At 37.1% G+C, this 21,621-nt stretch overlaps 1 protein-coding gene across 3 annotated transcripts in view; it reads left to right on the top strand.

Annotated features, from left to right (window-relative positions):
• The window catches only part of ADAMTS5 (ADAM metallopeptidase with thrombospondin type 1 motif 5), a 50,960-nt gene extending 33,277 nt beyond the window's left edge, over positions 1-17,683 (top strand). For all 3 annotated transcript variants that reach the window (XM_002830585.5, XM_009233854.4, XM_063720867.1), the window contains 5 exons: positions 802-1,085; positions 2,505-2,688; positions 3,397-3,572; positions 5,535-5,710; positions 10,998-17,683. In XM_002830585.5, the coding sequence (XP_002830631.1) occupies positions 802-1,085; positions 2,505-2,688; positions 3,397-3,572; positions 5,535-5,710; positions 10,998-11,565 (1,388 nt within the window). In that variant the 3' untranslated portion in view covers positions 11,566-17,683. The remainder of the gene's footprint in view (positions 1-801; positions 1,086-2,504; positions 2,689-3,396; positions 3,573-5,534; positions 5,711-10,997) is intronic.
• Positions 17,684-21,621: the final 3,938 nt, after the last annotated feature.

The raw sequence follows: 21,621 nt of genomic DNA, 5'->3' as shown, positions 1-21,621 counted from the left end.
GAGTATAAAGACTAACTTAATCCTAAATTATCAAAGACCATTTTTTCTTTTTTCACTGCTCCTTTGTTCTGTGAATCTTGAAAACTTTTTATTAAAAATTTTATCAGTCTGAGAGAAATACTTTATCTCCTTGACTTTATTGGAAGGCCTTCAAAGGTAGATCTGGGTCATTTTTCTGTATTTCAGATACCTAATATGTTTTCTAGAACACTGCAGGTGCTGAGCAAATACTTGTCGAGTGACTGTAAGAATGAATGAGGAGCCAGCTTGGCTATTATTTATGGAATTAGTGGAAAGGAGACATGTGATAGGCACATGGGGAAGGGGTGAGTTAGAAATGGGTAATGGGTTATACAGATAGAGTGCCAAGGACAAACTCTGTTTCTCAAAATGGTAGAGTAAATGCTTCATTATCGTTATTATTATTATTATTATTATTATTAAAATTCACCATCTGATTTTCTCTAGGTCCACCCCAATTTTGTTTAGTGCCTTAGCACAAGGGCTATTTTCACAACTAATCATTACAAAATAATTTTATTCCATCACACCCCTGCCAACCTCATCTCTATTGTTACAGACACTCCGGAGCGTATCACCCCCGAGAACCCTGGAGGGTATCGTGCGTCCAAGGGGGCGCCCAGCCTTGTCCCCACAGAGCCCCTCTCCAGAGCATTACACTGCAGATTCATGGGTGCCTCGTGCTCCAACACCAGCCGGGGCATTTCATTTTTAGATCCATGATTTTAGCGGTTTGAAACCTACACACAGAGCCGTGGTCAATCTCAGTTATTCTTGTAGGTAACTGTTTGCTGGACCTACCACGAAAGCAGATCCTGGGCCCCGAAGAACTCCCAGGACAGACCTACGATGCCACCCAGCAGTGCAACCTGACATTTGGGCCCGAGTACTCCGTGTGTCCCGGCATGGATGTCTGCGCTCGCCTGTGGTGTGCCGTGGTACGCCAGGGCCAGATGGTCTGTCTGACCAAGAAGCTGCCTGCCGTGGAAGGGACGCCTTGTGGAAAGGGGAGAATCTGCCTGCAGGGCAAATGTGTGGACAAAACCAAGAAAAAATATTATTCAGTAAGTGATTTTCTCATCAGTCAATGCCTGGAGGCCCAAGAAGTGAAGTGCATTCTTGTGATGGATATGGGCACTGTCCTCAGAAGGCTTTATTTTCTAATTTAAAAACTTTTCATTTTGAGGTTTATTTACAGCTTCTTCTTTTACCCACAGTAGCCATTCTCAGTGATCCAAGATTTACTGGGGAAAATGCAGATACTAGGAATTTATTTGCAGTTTACATCTTTTAACAAATACTTAAATTAGACAGAATCTGTAACTCAGATTCTGTCTAATTGAGACCCCAGGTAGGACCCTATTAATTGCTTTTGGGAAGTTTACTTTCAAGCTTCTCTTGCTAAAGTTATCAGAATATAAGTATTTAAATTCAGTAAGGAGGTAATAGCAGAGCTGATACATGTGGTCCTTGCGCATATTTGGTGAGCTCCAAATGGTCACTTTTTTCCCCTTGACAATAAGTTAATCTAAATTTAGGAGCTAAAGTAACTTATGACTGCTCCGGGGAAACACGTCTGCCACTATATACACAGCCCAGCTTCAGGTCAGCTATTAATTTCAAGGCCTGAGTAAAATATGTACTCACTCTCAAACTACAAGATTTGCAAAGTCCCTAGAAGAGAATTACCATGTGCCCATTGCCTGTATCTTTCTAGGGTATCACCCAACCATTCATCATCAGATAACCTGACACAGTCAGCCAGAGGCAATTCACAGATTCCCTCAGCAAAGCAGCTGATCATATTCTTCCTTTCAGAATCTCTAAGCTCCCTCCCGGAATGTTTCCAGAGAAATAGACTTAAGTTGCCATAAAAGGGCTCTTCCTTCCCTAAGGGGTATGTCTGCATGTATGGCATGAGTGCATTTCAGTATCTGTCACATCTAATTAGGAATTAAGCCAAGTTGGGTCTGGTACATTTATGAATGTCATGGAGTCGGTCACAGACAGGATGTGGGATGTCAACAAAGGGACTGCAGAGTTTTACTGCTAAAGAGATGCAAACACAATTAAATAATGCCCAGTGCCATGCAGATCCTTCAGCATTATACGTTCAAATAAAGATCCAAGATCAGAGTGGACAAAAAGTTACCATGGTTCAGTGATATTAACAGAGATGGACCATATTAGAAGACATAATTTACAATGGTCCGTAGAAACCAGGAGGTAATAATCTTTGTGATGTGCTCAGTACTTAGGATGATGCTTTCAGATCTTCTAGTGCTGGAGTTGGGAGGGTGGAAAAGATGAATTGCTTAGCCCTGGAAATGTGTTGCATTTCCAAAGTATGATCATGTTAAATTCAGTGAAAATATAACTGTATCTGTGACAAAGTTTCTACTTTGTCATTAAATGCAAGTGATTTCCAAATGGACACTTTCAATGTTTTTCTCTCATCGGAGTTAAAATATATTCTATTTCAGACGTCAAGCCATGGCAACTGGGGATCTTGGGGATCCTGGGGCCAGTGTTCTCGCTCATGTGGAGGAGGAGTGCAGTTTGCCTATCGTCACTGTAATAACCCTGCTCCCAGAAACAACGGACGCTACTGCACAGGGAAGAGGGCCATCTACCGCTCCTGCAGTCTCATGCCCTGCTCACCCAATGGTACGCTGCTCCCAAGTGTCAGCAACCATCATATGCTACATGTCATTTGTATTCTAGCAATAATGAATAAGGGAAGCTGGGGAAATAAGATTAATCTTATACTGCACAGTTCCACCAATATGCAGATCAATAACAAACACATATGTGTTTTTTTTTTTTTTTGAGGCGGAGTCTCACACTGTTGTCCAGGCTGGAGTGCAATGGCATGATCTTGGCTCACTGCAACCTCCACCTCCTGGGTTCACGTGATTCTCCTGCCTCAGCCTCCTGAGTAGCTGGGATTACAGGTGCACACCACCACACTTGGCTACTTTTTTTTTTTTTTTTTTTTGTATTTTTAGTAGAGACGGGGTTTCACCATGTTGGCCAGACTGGTCTTGAACTCCTGAGCTCGTGATCTGCCCACCTCAGGCTCCTAAAGTGCTGGGATTACAGGCATGAGCCACCACGCCCAGCCACATATGTGATTTTTAAGTTATTATTATAAGCAATATTCAGAGAATTGGAATAAATAATCACCATTTTGAACTCTATGTATAGATAAAATCCATCAGCACTGGTGAGTAAAGAGACTGTGCAAAAACAACAACAACAACAACAACAAAACAACCTTTGCATCTTCCCCTTAAAATTAACTATTTACACCCACAAGAATATATCTAAGTTTCCGAACTGATAAGGTAATACTGTAACATGTTTGTTTTCTAGGTAAATCATTTCGTCATGAACAGTGTGAGGCCAAAAATGGCTATCAGTCTGATGCAAAAGGAGTCAAAACTTTTGTGGAATGGGTTCCCAAATATGCAGGTGTCCTGCCAGCGGATGTGTGCAAGCTGACCTGCAGAGCCAAGGGCACTGGCTACTATGTGGTATTTTCTCCAAAGGTAACTACACACCAACTGTTCAGAAGCAGTAGGCATACTGGTGGAAATTATTTGGTAGAATGAAGCCTGTGGACACCAGATGTAAACAGTTATTAGTTTGGGGTCAGTTAGATTTTGGAAGGTTTTTATTTTCATCTCTATAACTTCTATATTTTCAAACTTTACACAATGAATAAAAATTATTTTATAAACAGAACAAGTAAATGTTTTAAAAGCTATATTTAAAAGGTGTAACTCACTGTAAAAGGTGTAACTCACTGTCAAGGAAGGCAAAGTGTGACCTTAACTTTAAAGTAACCATGAAAACAACTAGTATTTCCTAAGCACCATTGTAAAGGAGACTGTAAAGCAAGAAAACTTTTTCTATTTTTCTATTTTACTTAAGAATTCCTTTGATGAGCCATGGAGATGGGTTTCAAGATCATATACCTCTGACTCAGGCTTTTGAATAAGTCAAGAACCCTTAATATGAATCAATGTCCCTCTAGTTATATATGTTATAATATTTGTGTATGTGTATAATATTTGTGTATGGAACATGCCTTATTTTTCACAAGTGAGCATTTTCTAAATCTATAGCAGAGTTTTATTCTAATGGTCAGTGTTATACAGCAATTTACAAATTTGTAAACAGTTGCTACATTTAAAATCACCTATGGCTGGGCGCAGTGACTCACACCTATAATCCCAGCACTTTGGGAAGCTGAGATGGCAGATCACAAGGTCAGGAGATCGAGACCATCCTGACCAACATGGTGAAACCCTGTCTCTACTAAAAATACAAAAATTAGCTGGGTGTGGTGGCGCACGCCTGTAATCCCAGCTACTTGGGAGGCTGAGGCAGGAGAATCACTTGAATCCAGGAGGCAGAAATTGCAGTGAGCCGAGATCGTGCCACTGCACTCCAGCCTAGTGACAGAGTGAGACTCTGTCTCAAAAAAAAAATTACCTCTGAAACTTGGCCTTCAGATATTTATAACATGTTATTGAAAAACAAGTTAATGTCCAATTTATGTAATTTTTTAAAGATCACGTTTTTGTTAGAAAATAATGCATTTTCCCTTAAAAATATTACACAGAAGTAAAAACATAAAAATCACCTGAAAATACCACCATCTGCAGAGCCATTAACCTGATGAAGTATATTCTACTTCAATTCACACACACACACATTCACAACATATTCATACACATGCATAAAAAGTTTTCTATATACATAAATATAAAACTTACAGGCTTATTTATATATATGAATGTATATATATTATATATACTCACATGCACAAGCCACAATCTATATACACACTGTTTTATAACTAGCTTTTAAACTATACACTAATCCGTTTATTCGAAATATATTCAGTCTCTTCCAGTAAGTCCGTTCATCTAACTTCCCCAGACTCCTTTTTCCGTACTAATTTGGTTGTGTCTCTTTCAGTGTCTGACAGTTCAACACACAATAGGGAATGCTGTCCAACCATGACACAGTTTTGAATATCAAGCTTAGATTTTCAAATTTGTCATTATAATAACAACTATGCAACAAAGAAGGATCTTTGCATTCTCAGGCCTGCTCATATTCAGTTCTGCACACAAATGATAGTCCAAAACACTAAGTGAAAAGATTACTTCTATTGTAAAAAGCCAAGGTTGTACCGTGAGAATGTATTATGCATACAAAAACGAAGATGAGTACCTTGTGTCTCTTAACACATTCAGAGGTAAGCTTAAGAGAGAAAATGTGTAACCTAGGCATATCCAAAATCTGCTTTCCGGCAATATGCCAAGGATTTTTCAGTTAGATACTTCTGGAAACTATGTTTTTTGGCTTTTTTTTTTTTTTCAATGGACTGTCTATACCAATCAAACTCAAAAAATCACAAATGAGAACTTACTAGTTGACCAAAGGAGCAAATACTGATGCACACATTTCCCACTGCTAATGCATTTGCCATGATTCAGGTGACCGATGGCACTGAATGTAGGCCGTACAGTAATTCTGTCTGTGTCCGGGGGAAGTGTGTGAGAACTGGCTGTGACGGCATCATCGGCTCAAAGCTGCAGTATGACAAGTGCGGAGTATGTGGAGGAGACAACTCCAGCTGTACAAAGATTGTTGGAACCTTTAATAAGAAAAGGTAATATGATAGAACCTTTGTCTTTATATGAATTGAACAAAGCTTTAGACTCTTGCAAAATTGATAAAGGGGGATTCGTATTACATCATAAGCTATCTGTACGAGGAGGTCTAACGTGGCTCTAGAAACACATTTTAAATATGAGAAGGAAGAGACAGGAGATGAATAAAACTCTGATTGCTCAGGGAAAACTCATGGCGCCTCTGGAAGCAGATAAACTGCAGTAGCCATGGAAATCAATAGCTTGTAGAGTCAGAAAACTGAAAAGAAAAAGTGGGGGACATTCCACTTTAGTGATATCTTGCAGATCTATTGTTATTCCTAAAACATAATTTAGGGAAGGTTGGTTGGTTTCGATCTTAACTATATTTTTAAAAACAAATTCTCCTTACACTGTGTTTTCCTTAAGAAAATATTTCTCCTTGCAAAATGTAAGTTCATTGCAGTGGTGTGGGCAACAATCCTAGTGAAGTATCTCTACTCTCTAAAGAAATATATACAGCAGTGTCTGTCTCCTGCTTCCTCTTGTGGTCCTAGATTTTTGCTTTAAATATTCAAGTTTATAAAGTACCAATTTCTGGCATAAAATATGCTATCAAGTAGCATGACTGAGTTGACTAGAGTCTGGTAAAATACAGGCTTGCCTTTCTTCCCAAACCACTCTTAGGCTGAGTGTTATTAGTCAAATATGTATTTGTATTCTTGATGTACGTGCTATGTTGTCTGTAACTTGAGAGTAATATGCAAACCAAATTAACGATAGGATTTATTAAAATAATTAAACATGTTAATGTAAAAAACTATAAATTTTCTCTGATGTGATTTGAAAATATATGGCTGAAAAATTTATTCTGAGTTAAAATATGCATGACTAATTCTATTTGCTAATGAAATAATTATTCACCTAATTGTGTTAGACTATCTATATGTCAAAAACCCTGCATGCCCAATTACATCCTGCATTTTTATATGTTTCAAAGATGTAAAACACCCTGGAGATGATCAGTCCAACCTTCTGTTTTAAAAATGAGTTGGACTCTGAAAATATAGGAGTTAGCCAATTCTCCATGGCTGATGAATGCCAGAGAAGAGCAGACACCATAACTGAAATCTTAGAATACACAGATCACTTTGAAAAAAAAAAGAAGAAAGAGAAAGAAAGAAAGAGAGAGAGAAAGAAAGAAAGAAAGAAAGAAAGAAAGAAAGAAAGAAAGAAAGAAAGAAAGAAAGAAAGAGAAAGAAAGAAAGAAAAAGAAGGAAAGAGAAACAAGGAAAGAGAAACAAAGAGGAAGGAAGGAAGAAAGGAAAGAAGGGAGAGAGGGAATTCAGGAATCAAATTAGAAACAAAATTACTTTTAAAAGGTAATACCTTATACACTTTATGGTACATATTCTCTTCTATATAAAGTTATAAACCACTTTTAAAATTGCTAAATTTAGCATTTTAAGTATTTTTATGTTGACAACTAATGTCTGCACATTTTTTCACATGAAAAAGAAGAAATTCATTATAGCAACAAGTGGTATGCAATGTAACCACCTGAAAATTGGTTTGACCAAGATTCTACTATGGTACAAATGACATGTTTGAGTAGTTCAAATTAATTACCTAGGGAGGCCATAGTAATTTATATGATTTATGAAAAAGAACATTGATCTCATACTGGAATATTTGTAATCAAGCTTTGGCTCAATGATTCCTTAGACATGTGATCTTTGAATTGTCACCTAATTTCTTTACCATGAGATTTCTCAAAAGTAAAGTGGAAATACTAGTAATTATTATCATATGGTTAATAAAACTGTTGTGAAGGTGAAATGAGGTAATACATATTAAAATTTTTCATCACGTTTAAGCCCATTCACAATATGTCCCTAATCTTAACTCGCTCCTCCCTCAGTTTTCCTCATCTTAGTAAATGGCATCTCAGTCTTTCTACTATTGAGGCCAAAACTTTGGAGTCACGGTTCACGTCTCATTTTCTCTCACACCCCACATCCATCCATCAGCAGATCCTGTCGGTTCTATTTCCACCACATCTTCAGAATCCCCTCACCACCGTGCCCACTCCCACCGCAATCCAAGTGTTCATCAGGTCTTGCCTGGACTAACACTGCAGTCTCCTCACTGACCTCTGGATCCTTTGCTCCTCAATCTCATCTTACCAAGCAAGGGAAGCCATGGCTATTACCTAAATCAGATCATTGCATTCCTTTGATCAATAGCCTCCAGTGGCTTCCATCTTACTTAGAGTCAATACCCAAGACTGTTTTGTAATCTCTAAGGTGCTAAAAGATCTGGCCCCTTCCCTCCTCTATGTCTTTTCTACACTGTCCCTTTCTCGTCCTCTGCTCTGACCAGAATGCACTTTCTGGCACTTCAAAAACATGACACCAGGTATGAGAATGCTTTTTCCTCTGCCTGGAACACTTTCTGCTATTAATGAGCAGTACACCTTCCAGAATCTCTTTAGGTCTCTGTCAAATGTCCCCTCCCCAGCTGGTGGCTACCATAAATGAACAAGAGGACTTCTCCTCCATTCCCACCACTATTGTGCAACTTCTTATCTTACTCTGTTTCTTCACAGCTCTTATCAATTGATATCACAACATATTTTGTTTGCTGGGAGCGGAATAAAACATCCCTTCCCTGACAGTATGTTGGAATATAAATGAATATATTTCTTCACGACAGACATTGCCCTTGGCACTGTGCAGATAGCCCTAAACAAAACAAGACTCCTTTGCCCTGCCAGCCATACTTTGTAAGAGTTATATGAAAATTGCATTCACTTATAGTAGTCAGGAAAGCTGGTTAGTGTCTGGAGTTTAAATGATACCAAGCAGGATGTAAAGGAAAGGAATCAGGAATATCAAGAGAATCATCTTTTACTAAGGCACTAAAAAATCAGGGCACTAGTACTCAGGTTTACCAGTGCTTGTGAAACTCAGTTTGAAGACCTGCAGCAATACTGACCATCATACTAATTCTCATCAAGATGACATAAGCTCTAAGGAACAAGGGCAAACACCCAAAAAAGCTTCCCTTACCCTTTATTCTTTATTTTACTTACTCCTTACTGGGCATCATTTAAACTCTGGACATAACCAGAATTTAATTTCATTTAACTGCTATAACATATGGCTGGCAGGGGTCAGGATTTTATGCCTGGGGACATAGTGAAAAAGAGCACTAATTGGAAGTCAAGACCCTGGCCTTTTTTTTTTTTTTAAGACAGAGTCTCACTCTGTTGCCCAGGCTGGAATGGCACCATCTTGGCTCACTGCAACCTCTGCCTCTCAGGTTCAAGCGATTCTCCTGCCTCAGCCTCCAGAATAGCTGGGATGAGAGGCATGGGCCACCATGCCGAGCTACTTTTTGTATTTTTAATAGAGACGGAGTTTCACCATGTTTGCCAGGCTGGTCAGGAACTCCTGTCCTCAGGTGATCCCCCTGCCTCAGCCTCCCAAAGTGCTGGGATTACAGGCATGAGCCACGGCATCCAGCCAAGCCTGGCTTTTAAGCCTAACACTGCCACTAATCAGCTCTAAAGTGAACTTGTTCAAATACTGTCATATATCCCCATTTCATACTCCTTTTGTGTAAGATGATATATTTATCTCCAACTACCTTTTGTTTAGACAGGATCTCATTCTGTTACTCAGGCTGGAGTGCAGTGGTGCAATCATAGCTCACTGCAGCCTCAAAGACCTGGGCTAAAGTGATCTTCCCACTTCAGCCTTGCCAGTAGCTAGGACCATAGGCATGCACCACCATCCCTGGCTAACTTTTTTACTTTTTGTAGAGACAAGGTCTCCCCTGTATTTCCCAGGCTGCTCTTAAACTCCTGGCCTCAAGGAATTCTCCAACATCCCTTTTGACTTTCTTTGAAGCCACTATAGTTTCATGGATTATTTATTAATATTAGGTACTACAAAACACATCTGTAACGAAATCTGATCTGTAATGTACTACAAAAATAAGAATAATGAATCGAGTTAGACAGAATAAGGAATGCCCTGAGCATTGCATCATCTCTCTTCAATACTGTAGGAAGCTTTACCACCTGTGTAGCTGTCACTGTAGAACAGATTGCCCTGCAGACAGGGGGCTTCCTTGGCGATAAGCTTCCTTTCCAATTCAGAGGAAACTCTGGAGTAAGGGAAACACACTTGGATTTTTAGCATATGAATGAGAACTGGAAATGAGACAGGTCAGCTCCACATGTCAGTCAAACTGCTCAAGCCAATAGTATTCCTGTTTAAATAACTAGGAAAGTGAAGGGACCCTATTATGAAATTACTTAAAAAGGCAAAAATGTGGACAAAAGTTGACTCCTCATTTCACCCTTGGTGCTTAATTAGCATCTCCATCCTAGCATTCCTCACAGGTTTATGGGTATTAAAGATATTTATGTCTTTCCCCATTTTTTGTCCAGCTGATGGCTCTTTGAAGACTTATATGTCACTCACCATAAAGCCTTTCTCAATCTATCGTATCTTATGGGCACTAAGAATTCAGAAAAATTCTCTAAGTCATTTTTAAAAACTCCCCTTTTGTGATGGTGTTAGTAATATCATTACCCAATTTCAGAATTGCATGCTTCATTTAGTGGCCTGTCCCACGAAATCCAGAATTCTAGTAGAAAGGAATGCAGAGACTCTACTCACCTCTAGTCCAAAAACTAATTAATTCTGTGTTCCCAAGTTAGTGTGCACGTTGGAACAATGTGAGAAGTTTCAAAAGTGCTCTTGACTGTGCCCGACCCTGGAAGATGGGGATTTAATTGGTCTGAGGTGTGGGTAGGCTCTGAAAGATTTAAAAGATCCCCACGTGATTCTAATGTGGAAGCAATCTGAGAAATATTAAAGAATTATGTGAGATTAAGTGAAGGCATATTTTTGTCAGTTTGTGTTTAAATATATCCCATTTTGTACCAGAAAGAATGTAAAGTAGATTTGTAAAGATGATAGGATCTGATAAGGATGAAAATGGTTGTATAAATCTTGAAAGTTAGCATAAATGTTTTAAATGAAGGCAGGTTGCTAGCATCATCCTAATTTTGAACACCTCAATTAAAGTATATACAATACTGTAGTATAATTGCAATTTTCTCATAAAAAATAATTTTTAAACCCAATTTTAAACTAATCCATTAAAACTGTGTGTTAAGAGAAGGCTTTTTAGAGAACTTCTGTTTGTTTATTTATTTGTTAAGTATTTACTTATTTTTTCTCCTTTTTTTAACCACTTCCCCCAACTTCTTGTGAACATTCCTACTTCCAGTAAGGGTTACACTGACGTGGTGAGGATTCCTGAAGGGTCAACCCACATAAAAGTTCGACAGTTCAAAGCCAAAGACCAGACTAGATTCACTGCCTATTTAGCCCTGAAAAAGAAAAACGGTGAGTACCTTATCAATGGAAAGTACATGATCTCCACTTCAGAGACTATCATTGACATCAATGGAACAGTCATGAACTATAGCGGCTGGAGCCACAGGGATGACTTCCTGCATGGCATGGGCTACTCTGCCACGAAGGAAATTCTAATAGTGCAGATTCTTGCAACAGACCCCACTAAACCATTAGATGTCCGTTATAGCTTTTTTGTTCCCAAGAAGTCCACTCCAAAAGTAAACTCTGTCACTAGTCATGGCAGCAATAAAGTGGGATCACACACTTCGCAGCCGCAGTGGGTCACGGGCCCATGGCTCGCCTGCTCTAGGACCTGTGACACAGGTTGGCACACCAGGACGGTGCAGTGCCAGGATGGAAACCGGAAGTTAGCGAAAGGATGTCCTCTCTCCCAAAGGCCTTCTGCGTTTAAGCAATGCTTGTTGAAGAAATGTTAGCCTGTGGTTATGATCTTATGCACAAAGATAACTGGAGGATTCAGCACCAATGCAGTCGTGGTGAACAGGAGGTCTACCTAACGCACAGAAAGTCATGCTTCAGTGACGTTGTCAACAGGAGTCCAATTATGGGCAGAATCTGCTCTCTGTGACCAAAAGAGGATGTGCACTGCTTCACGTGACAGTGGTGACCTTGCAATATAGAAAAACTTGGGAGTTACTGAACATCCCCTGGGCTTACAAGAGACACTGATGAATGTAAAAGCAGGGGACATTTGAAGATGGCAGAACTGTCTCCCCCTTGTCACCTACCTCTTATAGAATGTCTTAATGGCATCATAATCATTTCCACCCATAATACACAGTAGCTTCTTTTTACTGTTTGTAAATACATTCTCCCTTGGTATATCACTTTATATCCCCTGGTTCTATTAAAATATCCATATATATTTCTATAAAAAAAAGTGTTTGACCAAAGTAGGTCTGCAGCTATTTCAACTTCCTTCCGTTTCCAGAAAGAGCTGTGGATATTTTACTGGAAATTAAGAACTTGCTGCTGTTTTAACAAGATTTAGTATATTTTCTGACTACAGGAGATAAAATTTCAGTCAAAAAACCATTTTGACAGCAAGTATCTGCTGAGAAATTTTGGAAAGTAAATAGATCTCAGTGTATCTAGTCACTTAAATACATACACGGGTTCATTTACTTAAACCTTTGACTGCCTGTATTTTTTTCAGGTAGCTAGCCAAATTAATGCATAATTTCAGATGTAGAAGTAGGGTTTGCGTGTGTGTGTGTGACAGTACTCAAGAAACTAAAAACTAGTTTCCTTGTGTTGGAAATTTAAAAGGAAAAAAATCGTATTTCACTGTGTTTTCAATTTGTATTTTCACAACTACTTTCTCTCTCCAGAGCTTTCGTCTGATATCTCACAATGTATGATATACGTACAAAACACACAGCAAGTTTTCTATCATGTCCAACACATTCAACACTGGTATACCTCTTACCAGCAAGCCTTTAAAATGCATTCGTGTTCGCTTTTTTGTTTTGTTCAAGGGTTCAGTAAGACCTATAATGTTTTGTATTTCTTGACTTAGTTTATTAGAAACATTAAAGATCACTTGGTAGTTAGCCACATTGAGAAGTGGTTATCATTGTTAATGTGGTTAATGCCAAAAAGTGGTTAATATTAATAAGACTGTTTCCACACCATAGGCAATAATTTCTTAATTTAAAAAAAACTAAGTATATTCCTATTGTACTAAACATTTTTCCCAACTGGAAAGTACTTGGTTGTACCCGTAAGTGTTTGAGTGATGAAATGTGATGACTTTCAGAAAGCTGTTTTTGTTTCCATAGCCTGTTTAGGTAGGTTGTAAGTTTGAATAGTTAGACATGGAAATTATTTTATAAGCACACACCTAAAGATATCTTTTTAGATGATAAAATGTACACCCCCCCATCACCAACCTCACAGCTTAGAAAATCTAAGTTGCTTCATTTCATTGGGATTTCTTTTGTTGTGAAACACTGCAAAGCCAATTTTTCTTTATAAAAATTCATAGTAATCACGCCAAGTGTGCCTATTGTTAAAGATTTGCATGTGAAGATCTTAGGGAACCATTGTTTGAGTTCTACAAGCTCATGAGGGTTTATTTTTATTATAAGATATTTTTAATATAAAAGAATTATGTAACTGATCACCATATCACATCATTTCAGTGGGCCAGGAAAACAGATGTCTCGCTGTTTTCAGTATTTTCTTAAGAAATTGCTTTTAAAACAAATAATTGTTTTACCAAACCAATAATCATCCTTCGAATTTTCATAGACTGACTTTGCTTTCAATGTAGAAATTTTTTTTCTTAATAAATTATCAGTTTGAGAAATGAGGCCTGTACAAGGCTGATAACCTATATTTGATGGAGATCACCCAATGCCAAGGGCAGAAAGCAAACCTAGTCAAATAGGTGGGAAAGAAAATAATAATCCCAGTGCCATTTGTCTGTGCAAAGAGAATTAGGAGAGAGGTTAATGTTACTTTTTTCCATTTTGGAAATAATTTTAATCAAGTAACTCAAATGTGACAAAATTTATTTTTATTTTTTGTGGTTATATTCCCAACAACATTAAAAAATACTTGAGGCATAAATGTAGTTGTCTCCTACTCTGCTTCTCTTACTATACTCATACATTTTTAACATGGTTTATCAATGATTCATGTTTCTCTCAAATAGTGATCGTTTACACCTGTCATGGAAACAATCCTAGAGAGCTTAGAGCAAATAAACCACTATTCCATGCTTTTAAGTAGTTTTCTCCACCTTTTTCTTATGAGTCTCACTAGATTGACTGAGGAATGTATGTCTAAATTCCTGGAGAAGATGATATGGACTGGAAACTGAAATTCAGAGAAATGGAGTGTTCAATAGATACCAAGAATTATGAACAAAGGGAAAATTCTATACAACTCAATCTAAGTCAGTCCACTTTGACTTTGTACTGTCTTTCACCTTTCCATTGTTGCATCCTGAATTTTTTAAAATGTCTAGAATTCAGGATGCTAGGGGCTACTTCTTTAAAAAAGAAAAAAGAATTCATCTGAAAATGCTCAGGTTTGTAAGAATCTAATCTCACTTACATAACTAAGCACTCCATAATAAGTTTTATTAAGTACAAAGGGAGCCAGAAAAAAAATGACATTTATTTCTTCTAGATCAGAAAAATTTAAATTAAGCCCTGCCTTGCTATTTAGAAATATAAGGGCATTGTTATAATTTATTCAATGAATTTATCTTCCTTTGCCTTCCTGTGGAAACAGTTTTATCCCACTAAACTAGGAATTAAGGGATAAATCACAAACAAAAAAAAGTTGCAGCACTGAAAAAAAGTAATTTATTGTTTTTGCAACTGGTATGTGAATTTTTGTGATAAAATTATTTATTCTTATTTAACAAAAATATGTTCAAATTTTTCTATATTTAAAATGTTTTGCTGTTGTCCTACTTTTTAATTTATGCTTCATGTTTGTGTATAAAGTACACTTTTACACTTTGTGAGTTTACATAATATACAGCACTGGTTGCTTTTGTATTTTTTTACAGAAAGCTTTCTGTGTGAAGCAGGTGTATATGTATATATTCCTCATGTATTCTTATTCTGATACTATCATTTTTCTTTCCAAGGAAATTTTAATCTTTCATGACTAATAGTGTTCATTACTTGTACCTATGATAATAGGTCTTTTACATCACGTTAACACTAATTTTTCCAAGTCACAAATAAGAAAAACACTTATTCAATGAAACAAGGTGCAAGTTTTAAATTTGGGTACACAAATAGCCTAGAAGCTTCCTACAGATGCTAAGACACAGCCAATAATCAGATCCTTTCACTTCATCGAGAAACTTGGACAAGTCGATATGGATGTATTAGATGAAAGTTGTGTACACACAACTTCTGAGGGATACAAATGATAATAAAACCAAACGTTGTCTTTTTCTCCTTTAGAAACACCTCCTAAAATTAATATCATTTAGTCTCTAGTGTCTGTAGGATTCTACAGATGAGCACAAATAGATTGGGTTTGTATAACAAATGCTAATAGACATAACTGTTTCTACAAATATGGGGTGTCTATTAAGAGAATGTGATGTTTTCCTACTACTGTTGAATCCCCTGGGGTAATTATAGGACTTGAAATAGGCAGAGTCACCTCTGATGACATCAGCTTGCCTCTGTGATTTCACAGTCTGATCCTGGCAATAAGACAAAGCACCCTTGGACACACAGCCAATCTCTGGTTGTGATATTTCCCCATTGATTCCTTCCTTGTTAACAAGGTCATTGTAATGGTTCAGGTGAGGACAGCAGCCAGATTCAAAGTCCAGAACTTGTGCTGTTACTTAGAGTTCACACTGTAAAATAACATTGAATTTAATAATGACCAAATTTTTCTAGTAGTCTGTGGCAGAGTGTATAATCTCATTGGCGTGATTGGTGAATATTACTAATCTCTTTATAATGAAATGATGCTCTACAAATACCTTATATTTGCTAACATTTCAAAAATACTAAATAAATGAAATAGCCATGTGTACAGAAATGGTCATCTAAAGCTTTAATAGAACCAAATTCAAAACAATGTATCATTTAGACACACAGAAAAGGAACTTGTATCTTTTCCCTATTATTTTTCTCATTTGCCAACAATCTATAGTTTTAGATTATCAAACAGATAGATCAACATAACTGGCTAGTACATTGAAAAAAATCTTCCTAAGAATCCTTTGTTAGCATAATGTATAGAGATAGTTTCTCAAATTATATCATCATGATGCATATAAACTCTATAATGTATAATTGTGTTTCATTTATTTAATGTATGAGAACATACTGAAATACAAAACCATGCATTAGCCAAAAAAATGGAATACAGGTGGTGTTCAGATCAGCAAAACATTCAATCTGGTAAATGCCTGCCTGGGGCTATGATATCATTCTCAATGTAGGTTTTATGGGAAAACTTGTAATGTTAGATGATGTTGGTTTTGAAAAAAACAAAGACATTAACATACACATTAGTTATCCCAGTTCATTGCATTCTACTAATATAGTTGCACTTTAGCAATAATTTTGCTGTCTCTGGTCTTTATTTTGTGGCTTCAACTAACTGGACCATGTGGACTGTAAAGGTCAAATGGAAAAAAAGAGCAATGGCCCCTCATCCTATAAGGTACTGCTAAATCAGAGTGACCTAAAAGTCTAACACTGTGAGGAAAACTGTGATTTGTAGGAAAAAACAACAAAGAAACAAAAAACATGCTTTTTAATTTTTTTTCCACTTTCCTTTGGCACATCCAATGAACAAGTCTAATTTTTATTGAGGTGCTAACATCTTTTGTGACCAAATGTCAAATGTGGTATTTCTCAGTTATATTTTTCTACATGATTTTACAGTTTGCAGGAAAGACCTCTAAGCTTTGTGTCACGGTAGGGCACAACTTGATACTCAAAATTCGAAAAATAAGCACATCCAATGATTGTCTTGACCCACAGTGGTCAGTGACATAAACTGCATGTGCATCTGAGGACATTTAAGGGGTCATTAAAACTTGAGGAGCATCAGGCTGGAGTAGCAGACTTTTAGATGAGTCATATTTCAGCATTCACTAAGTCCTCAGCATTCTATTCAAACTGTTGTGTATATTTGGCCTGATTTTTTTTTCAACCTTTGCAATAGTTTATGTTATTAGTAAACACTTGGTGACTATATCTCAGCCTTTTCTTTAACAACTCACAATATATTAGAAACACGTCTACCTATACTGAGAGTATATTTACAATAGAAGACCACACTGTATGTGACTTTGTAAAGCTAGACTTTTGATTAAGAAATATATAATCTCTGGATGGTATTTTTGCATTATACACTCAGGCACAAGTAAACATTGATGGTTCATCTTGCTACAATTAGGAGTTGAAAAACACTACTTACGTATTTGTATGACCTATTAGTCAGAGGAAATCATACATATGCTTTGTAAATAGACTTTGCAGATAACTAAATAGACTGAAGAAATATGTTGCATTTGATAGAAGCAATCGCATAAATATTTGGTTTCTATATTAGAGTCTGTGAGTAAAGTCAAGTAATAAACCTAAGTAGGTATAACTGAGATTTTTAAACCTTGAAACTTGCTTTGATGGTAGAGAAAATCATTGAAGATTTACATACTGTATATAAGATGTAAAATGTAAGCTGCTTATTACCCTCAATTTTCCAGAAGCAATGGTATATAATGCAGTTGAAAAACCAAAAATCTTGGAAAACTAAGACGGGTCTTGTTTAAAATGTCTCTCAGCTTTGGCAACCTTCAAATCTTAATCAACTATTTAAAGCATTACTGTGTCTTGTAGCCTGCATTCCACAACAGCTCTGTTATTCAGGTAAAAGACTTGAACTGAGCCGTTTGGGACCTATACTGTAATATTTTCATTGAGGAACAATATCCTATTTTGTAAAGCATTTCCCTATGTGTGACTTTAAACTGTAAAATTAAACACTGCTTTTGTGGGTTCAGTGGGCATAATAAATATAAATTGTAAACTAGGTTAAAGTATGTACTGCATATAATATGTTTTAGAGTTGGAAAATATTGTTCATTTATTTTTAATTTTCTCATAACAGTGGTAGCACCAAGCTGGGTCTCAGGGAAGCCCTAGGCTCTTTATAATTTCTATCATTGCCAACCCTCTTTGGAATAGACAATTAACACCTTATCTTAAAGTTCTACGAAACTATTGCTTCAAATTTTTACCAGACTATCAACCCCTGAAGATTGCATACTATTAAAATTCTGGTGTTAAATTAGAAACAGCAAGCAACATACTCTACCGCTTCATTTTTATTTTTTATGTCTAAACTTAGTCCAGATACAAAGTTAAAGAGTTGAGATAATAATGCAAGCATAGAAATTAAAAAAAAACAACCTGAAATTGACTAGCAAAAGTCTATTTTATAACATTTATAATTTTAAGCTTCCTAGGACCATTAATTCTTTTTAAACCTGGAATCATTACTTTTTAGAGTACATTTCAAACGCTGAATTTCCCTCTCATATCAAACAGTATTGTAGAATGGTGGTACTTTAAATTTTCTCCTTAGGAGGATGTATGCTTTTAAAGAAATGATTTAAAACATCTATATTTTTTAAAAGATGGTATAATATATACATACACACTAGCTATCAAAATATAGCTAAGATTTGTTCAACATCTCATTGAGTTAGGCCCTGTGGTAATCACCCCACAAACTTTCTACCACAAATTTCTCTCCTTGCCCTTTGGCTCTTGTGATACTGGTATTAAGATTCCATGTTACACATAACAGTCACAATATAATAGCCATTAATTATTAGCTATTGGGTTGGTGCAAAAGTGAATCTGAGCGAGAGATTGCAGGGTGGTTGAAGGATTGACTGTGCGAGATTAGAGAAATGGAGGGAAGTGTTTACACCTAATGTGTAGGCTCCCTGAGTAAAAGCAAGAACATTCCTAAAATTCCAATGATAATGGTAAGGAAACTATGAAGAATTAGGCAAGCAGTAAGGATAGAGCCAGGAGCTGAAGGTAGCACGAAAGATTGTTGTTTAGGGAAAGAGGAGAGATAATTTGATTTAGAAAACTAAGAAATTGCTGGTAAGAGTTTTTCAAAAAAGAGTTTGGTATTTTACCATACAAACTCCTTCACAGCTGGAAATGAGTTGGGTCAGACAAGGTCAAAGGCATAAAAGTGGTAATGGGGATAGCTGTTGGATTAGGAGTAGAATGAACAAACGGGATGCTTAGAAATGGAACTCTAGATGTTTGTGAAGTCCAAATCATCTCTATTTCTCAGATTCTGTTGGGTCTTTTCTGATATATTATTGAGTGTTTTATCTGTTCAATTAAATTCATGTTTTCCCACAAAATAAATGATTATATGTCATTATGTAGATACAGGTGAGGGAGTATAGTAGAATAGCCCTGCTTTTTCTAGTTCCCTTCCATGTCTGTCACATAAGGAGACACGATGCCAGAATGATTAACCATCTGGGGCAGTACCTAGCCCAAGACCTCACTCCAACGTACATTCATAAGATTTTCTGTAATATAGATTTCTCCTTCTACTTCCAGCTACCTACAATGCTTTGTCTCCCTACTAAGCCTCCATTGGGATTTGCTTTGAATTGGAATTATGGACTTTTTATTGTTGTTATTTACTATAAGAAGCATCTAAATCTTGGAAAGCATGGAAAAATATTTCTTAATCACTTGTAAGACTGCTTCCAAAAATAGTGGCTAAGCCAGTTTTAGATTTTAAAAAGAGTATTTTATCCACAAAAATTTGAGAAGCATTAACCTCTTCATCTTCCAAATATGTCTGGTACCTACTAGACATTGTAAAGAGTCTACCTAGATTGTTTCTTTACTGTCAAGCTCCTTTACCATCCCTGTGTTCAAAGATGTTGCTTTGAACACTCAAAGGAAGTACCTGACTATGACCAGCTATAGGAGTGTCAGACAGAATATTAGTATATGAGAACAAGCAATAGATGTCTCTTTTTTTAAGATTATGTTAAGACCAGCCAGTTCATAGCTCCTACGCTGCTACCACTTGAGTAGAATCCTTTAATCTTTTCTATCTTGAACAACAGCAAATGCATCTTTATGGGACTTCTTGCTGCCTTCAGCAGCTAGACTAATAATGAAAAACCTTAAGTGAGATCATTTAAATCCTCTGCCAAATATTCTCCAACACCTTACTAACTCACTGAAAGCAGGAAACAATCTTCTTTCCACAGGCTTCAAGGTCCCACAGGATCTGATACCACTGACCTGTCTGATTTTCCCTCCTTTTCTCACCCCTTGGTTCACTCCCCAGCTACTTTGCCTCTCTGCTACTCTTTACAGCATCAAGTTTAAACCTTTTCCAGAATCTTTTGCCTAAAACACTCTTCTCCAGATATACACTGGCTTCCTGTCTTCCTTCAAGTCTCTACTTAAATGTTATCCCTCAGAGAGTCCATCCCTGACCACCCTAAATTAAATAGACACATTTCTCCTTCATTTTTGTTCATGTCACTTATAAGTTCCTGAAATTTCACCATATCCTCATTTGTATAAGTCTGTTATCCCTATCATGTAACCAGATGTACATTGAGAGCATACTCTTTATTTTGTATCATCGCTGTATTACCAGCTCCTAAGAAGGTACCTGGCATACATTAAGAGTTCAATAAGTACTTGTTGAATAAATGACTAAATCAATAAATTGATGGCAACCCAGTCAAATAATAATTATTAAAGGGTTCAGGAAATGGTTGATGATGTCTCTGCAAAATGGGCAAAATGTGGGTATATAAATATTTTTAACAAGTAATGCTGTTAAAAAAAAAAACATTTTAGAAAAAAATCAAGCCAAGTTTAGGCCCAAGAAGTAGAGGAGCCGTGGTAGATGGGTGGTAGCAAGAACCTGGCTACTTGATTCAAAGACAGATCTTCCGTTCCTGGTATGACACCAATGTGGAAGACAGAATTCTAAAGACGTGCCCCCATAGTTCCTGTCCCTTGGTCATTCAATCAAGCACAAATTGAGGTACTGCTGTGAAAATATTTGAAAATATTGTGAATATGGAATTAATGTTAATAACCAACAAACCTTAAAATAGGAAGATTAGTCTGGATTAATTTGAGAGCCCAGTTTAATCACATGAACTCTTAAAAGCAGAAGAGAAAGGCAGAAGGGGAAGTTAGAGGAATTCCAAGCATGAGAAGGAGTCTGTGCTCCACTGCTGGCTAGGAAGATGATGAAAGGGATCAACAGGCTAAAGGATTCAGGCAGTGTCTAGAAAGCTGAGAATGACACCTGGCCAATGGGACAGCCAGCAGGGAAATGAGAACCTCAGTTCTACAACTTCAAAACAAATGAATTCTAGCTAAAACATGAAGGAGTTTGTTGGAATCAGATTCATCCTTAGATCTTCTAGAAAGGAATGCAGCCCTGCTGATACCTTGGTTCCAGCCTTGTAAACCCAGAGCAGAGGCCCAGCTGAGCTCTGCTGAGCTTAGATATCTATGAACTGTGATATTATAAATAGGTTTGGTAAAGATGCTGAATGATTGGCATTTGTTATGGTATTAATAGAAAATGAATGTACACATGAGAAGGAATAATCTCAATCTAGAGTGGATTATTAGAAAGGCTATCATGTTAGGCCCATAAGCAGAATGAAAAAGATTACAATCCAGTTATTGGGGTTGATGCAGGATTTTTTTCTGCTCCTTAGCTCAGCTAGGTACGGGTTCTTGTCTCATGACCAGGAAGAATTAGGCACACAGACACCAGAGAGTGAGTGGAGTAGAATGTATTAAATGAAAGGAAAGCTCTCAGCAAAGAGAAAGCATGGGGGTGGTGCTTCCCCTACCTAAAAGCAGGAAAGTCCCCCAATATGGCTGAGCCTGGAGCTTTTATGGACTCAGAATGGAGAGTGCATGCTGATTGGTTTG

This window comes from Pongo abelii, chromosome 22, assembly GCF_028885655.2.
Source record: "Pongo abelii isolate AG06213 chromosome 22, NHGRI_mPonAbe1-v2.0_pri, whole genome shotgun sequence".
Taxonomy (NCBI): domain Eukaryota; kingdom Metazoa; phylum Chordata; class Mammalia; order Primates; family Hominidae; genus Pongo; species Pongo abelii.
The sequence above is the reverse complement of the archived record's forward strand: the minus strand, read 5'-3'. Positions and strand labels throughout refer to the sequence as shown.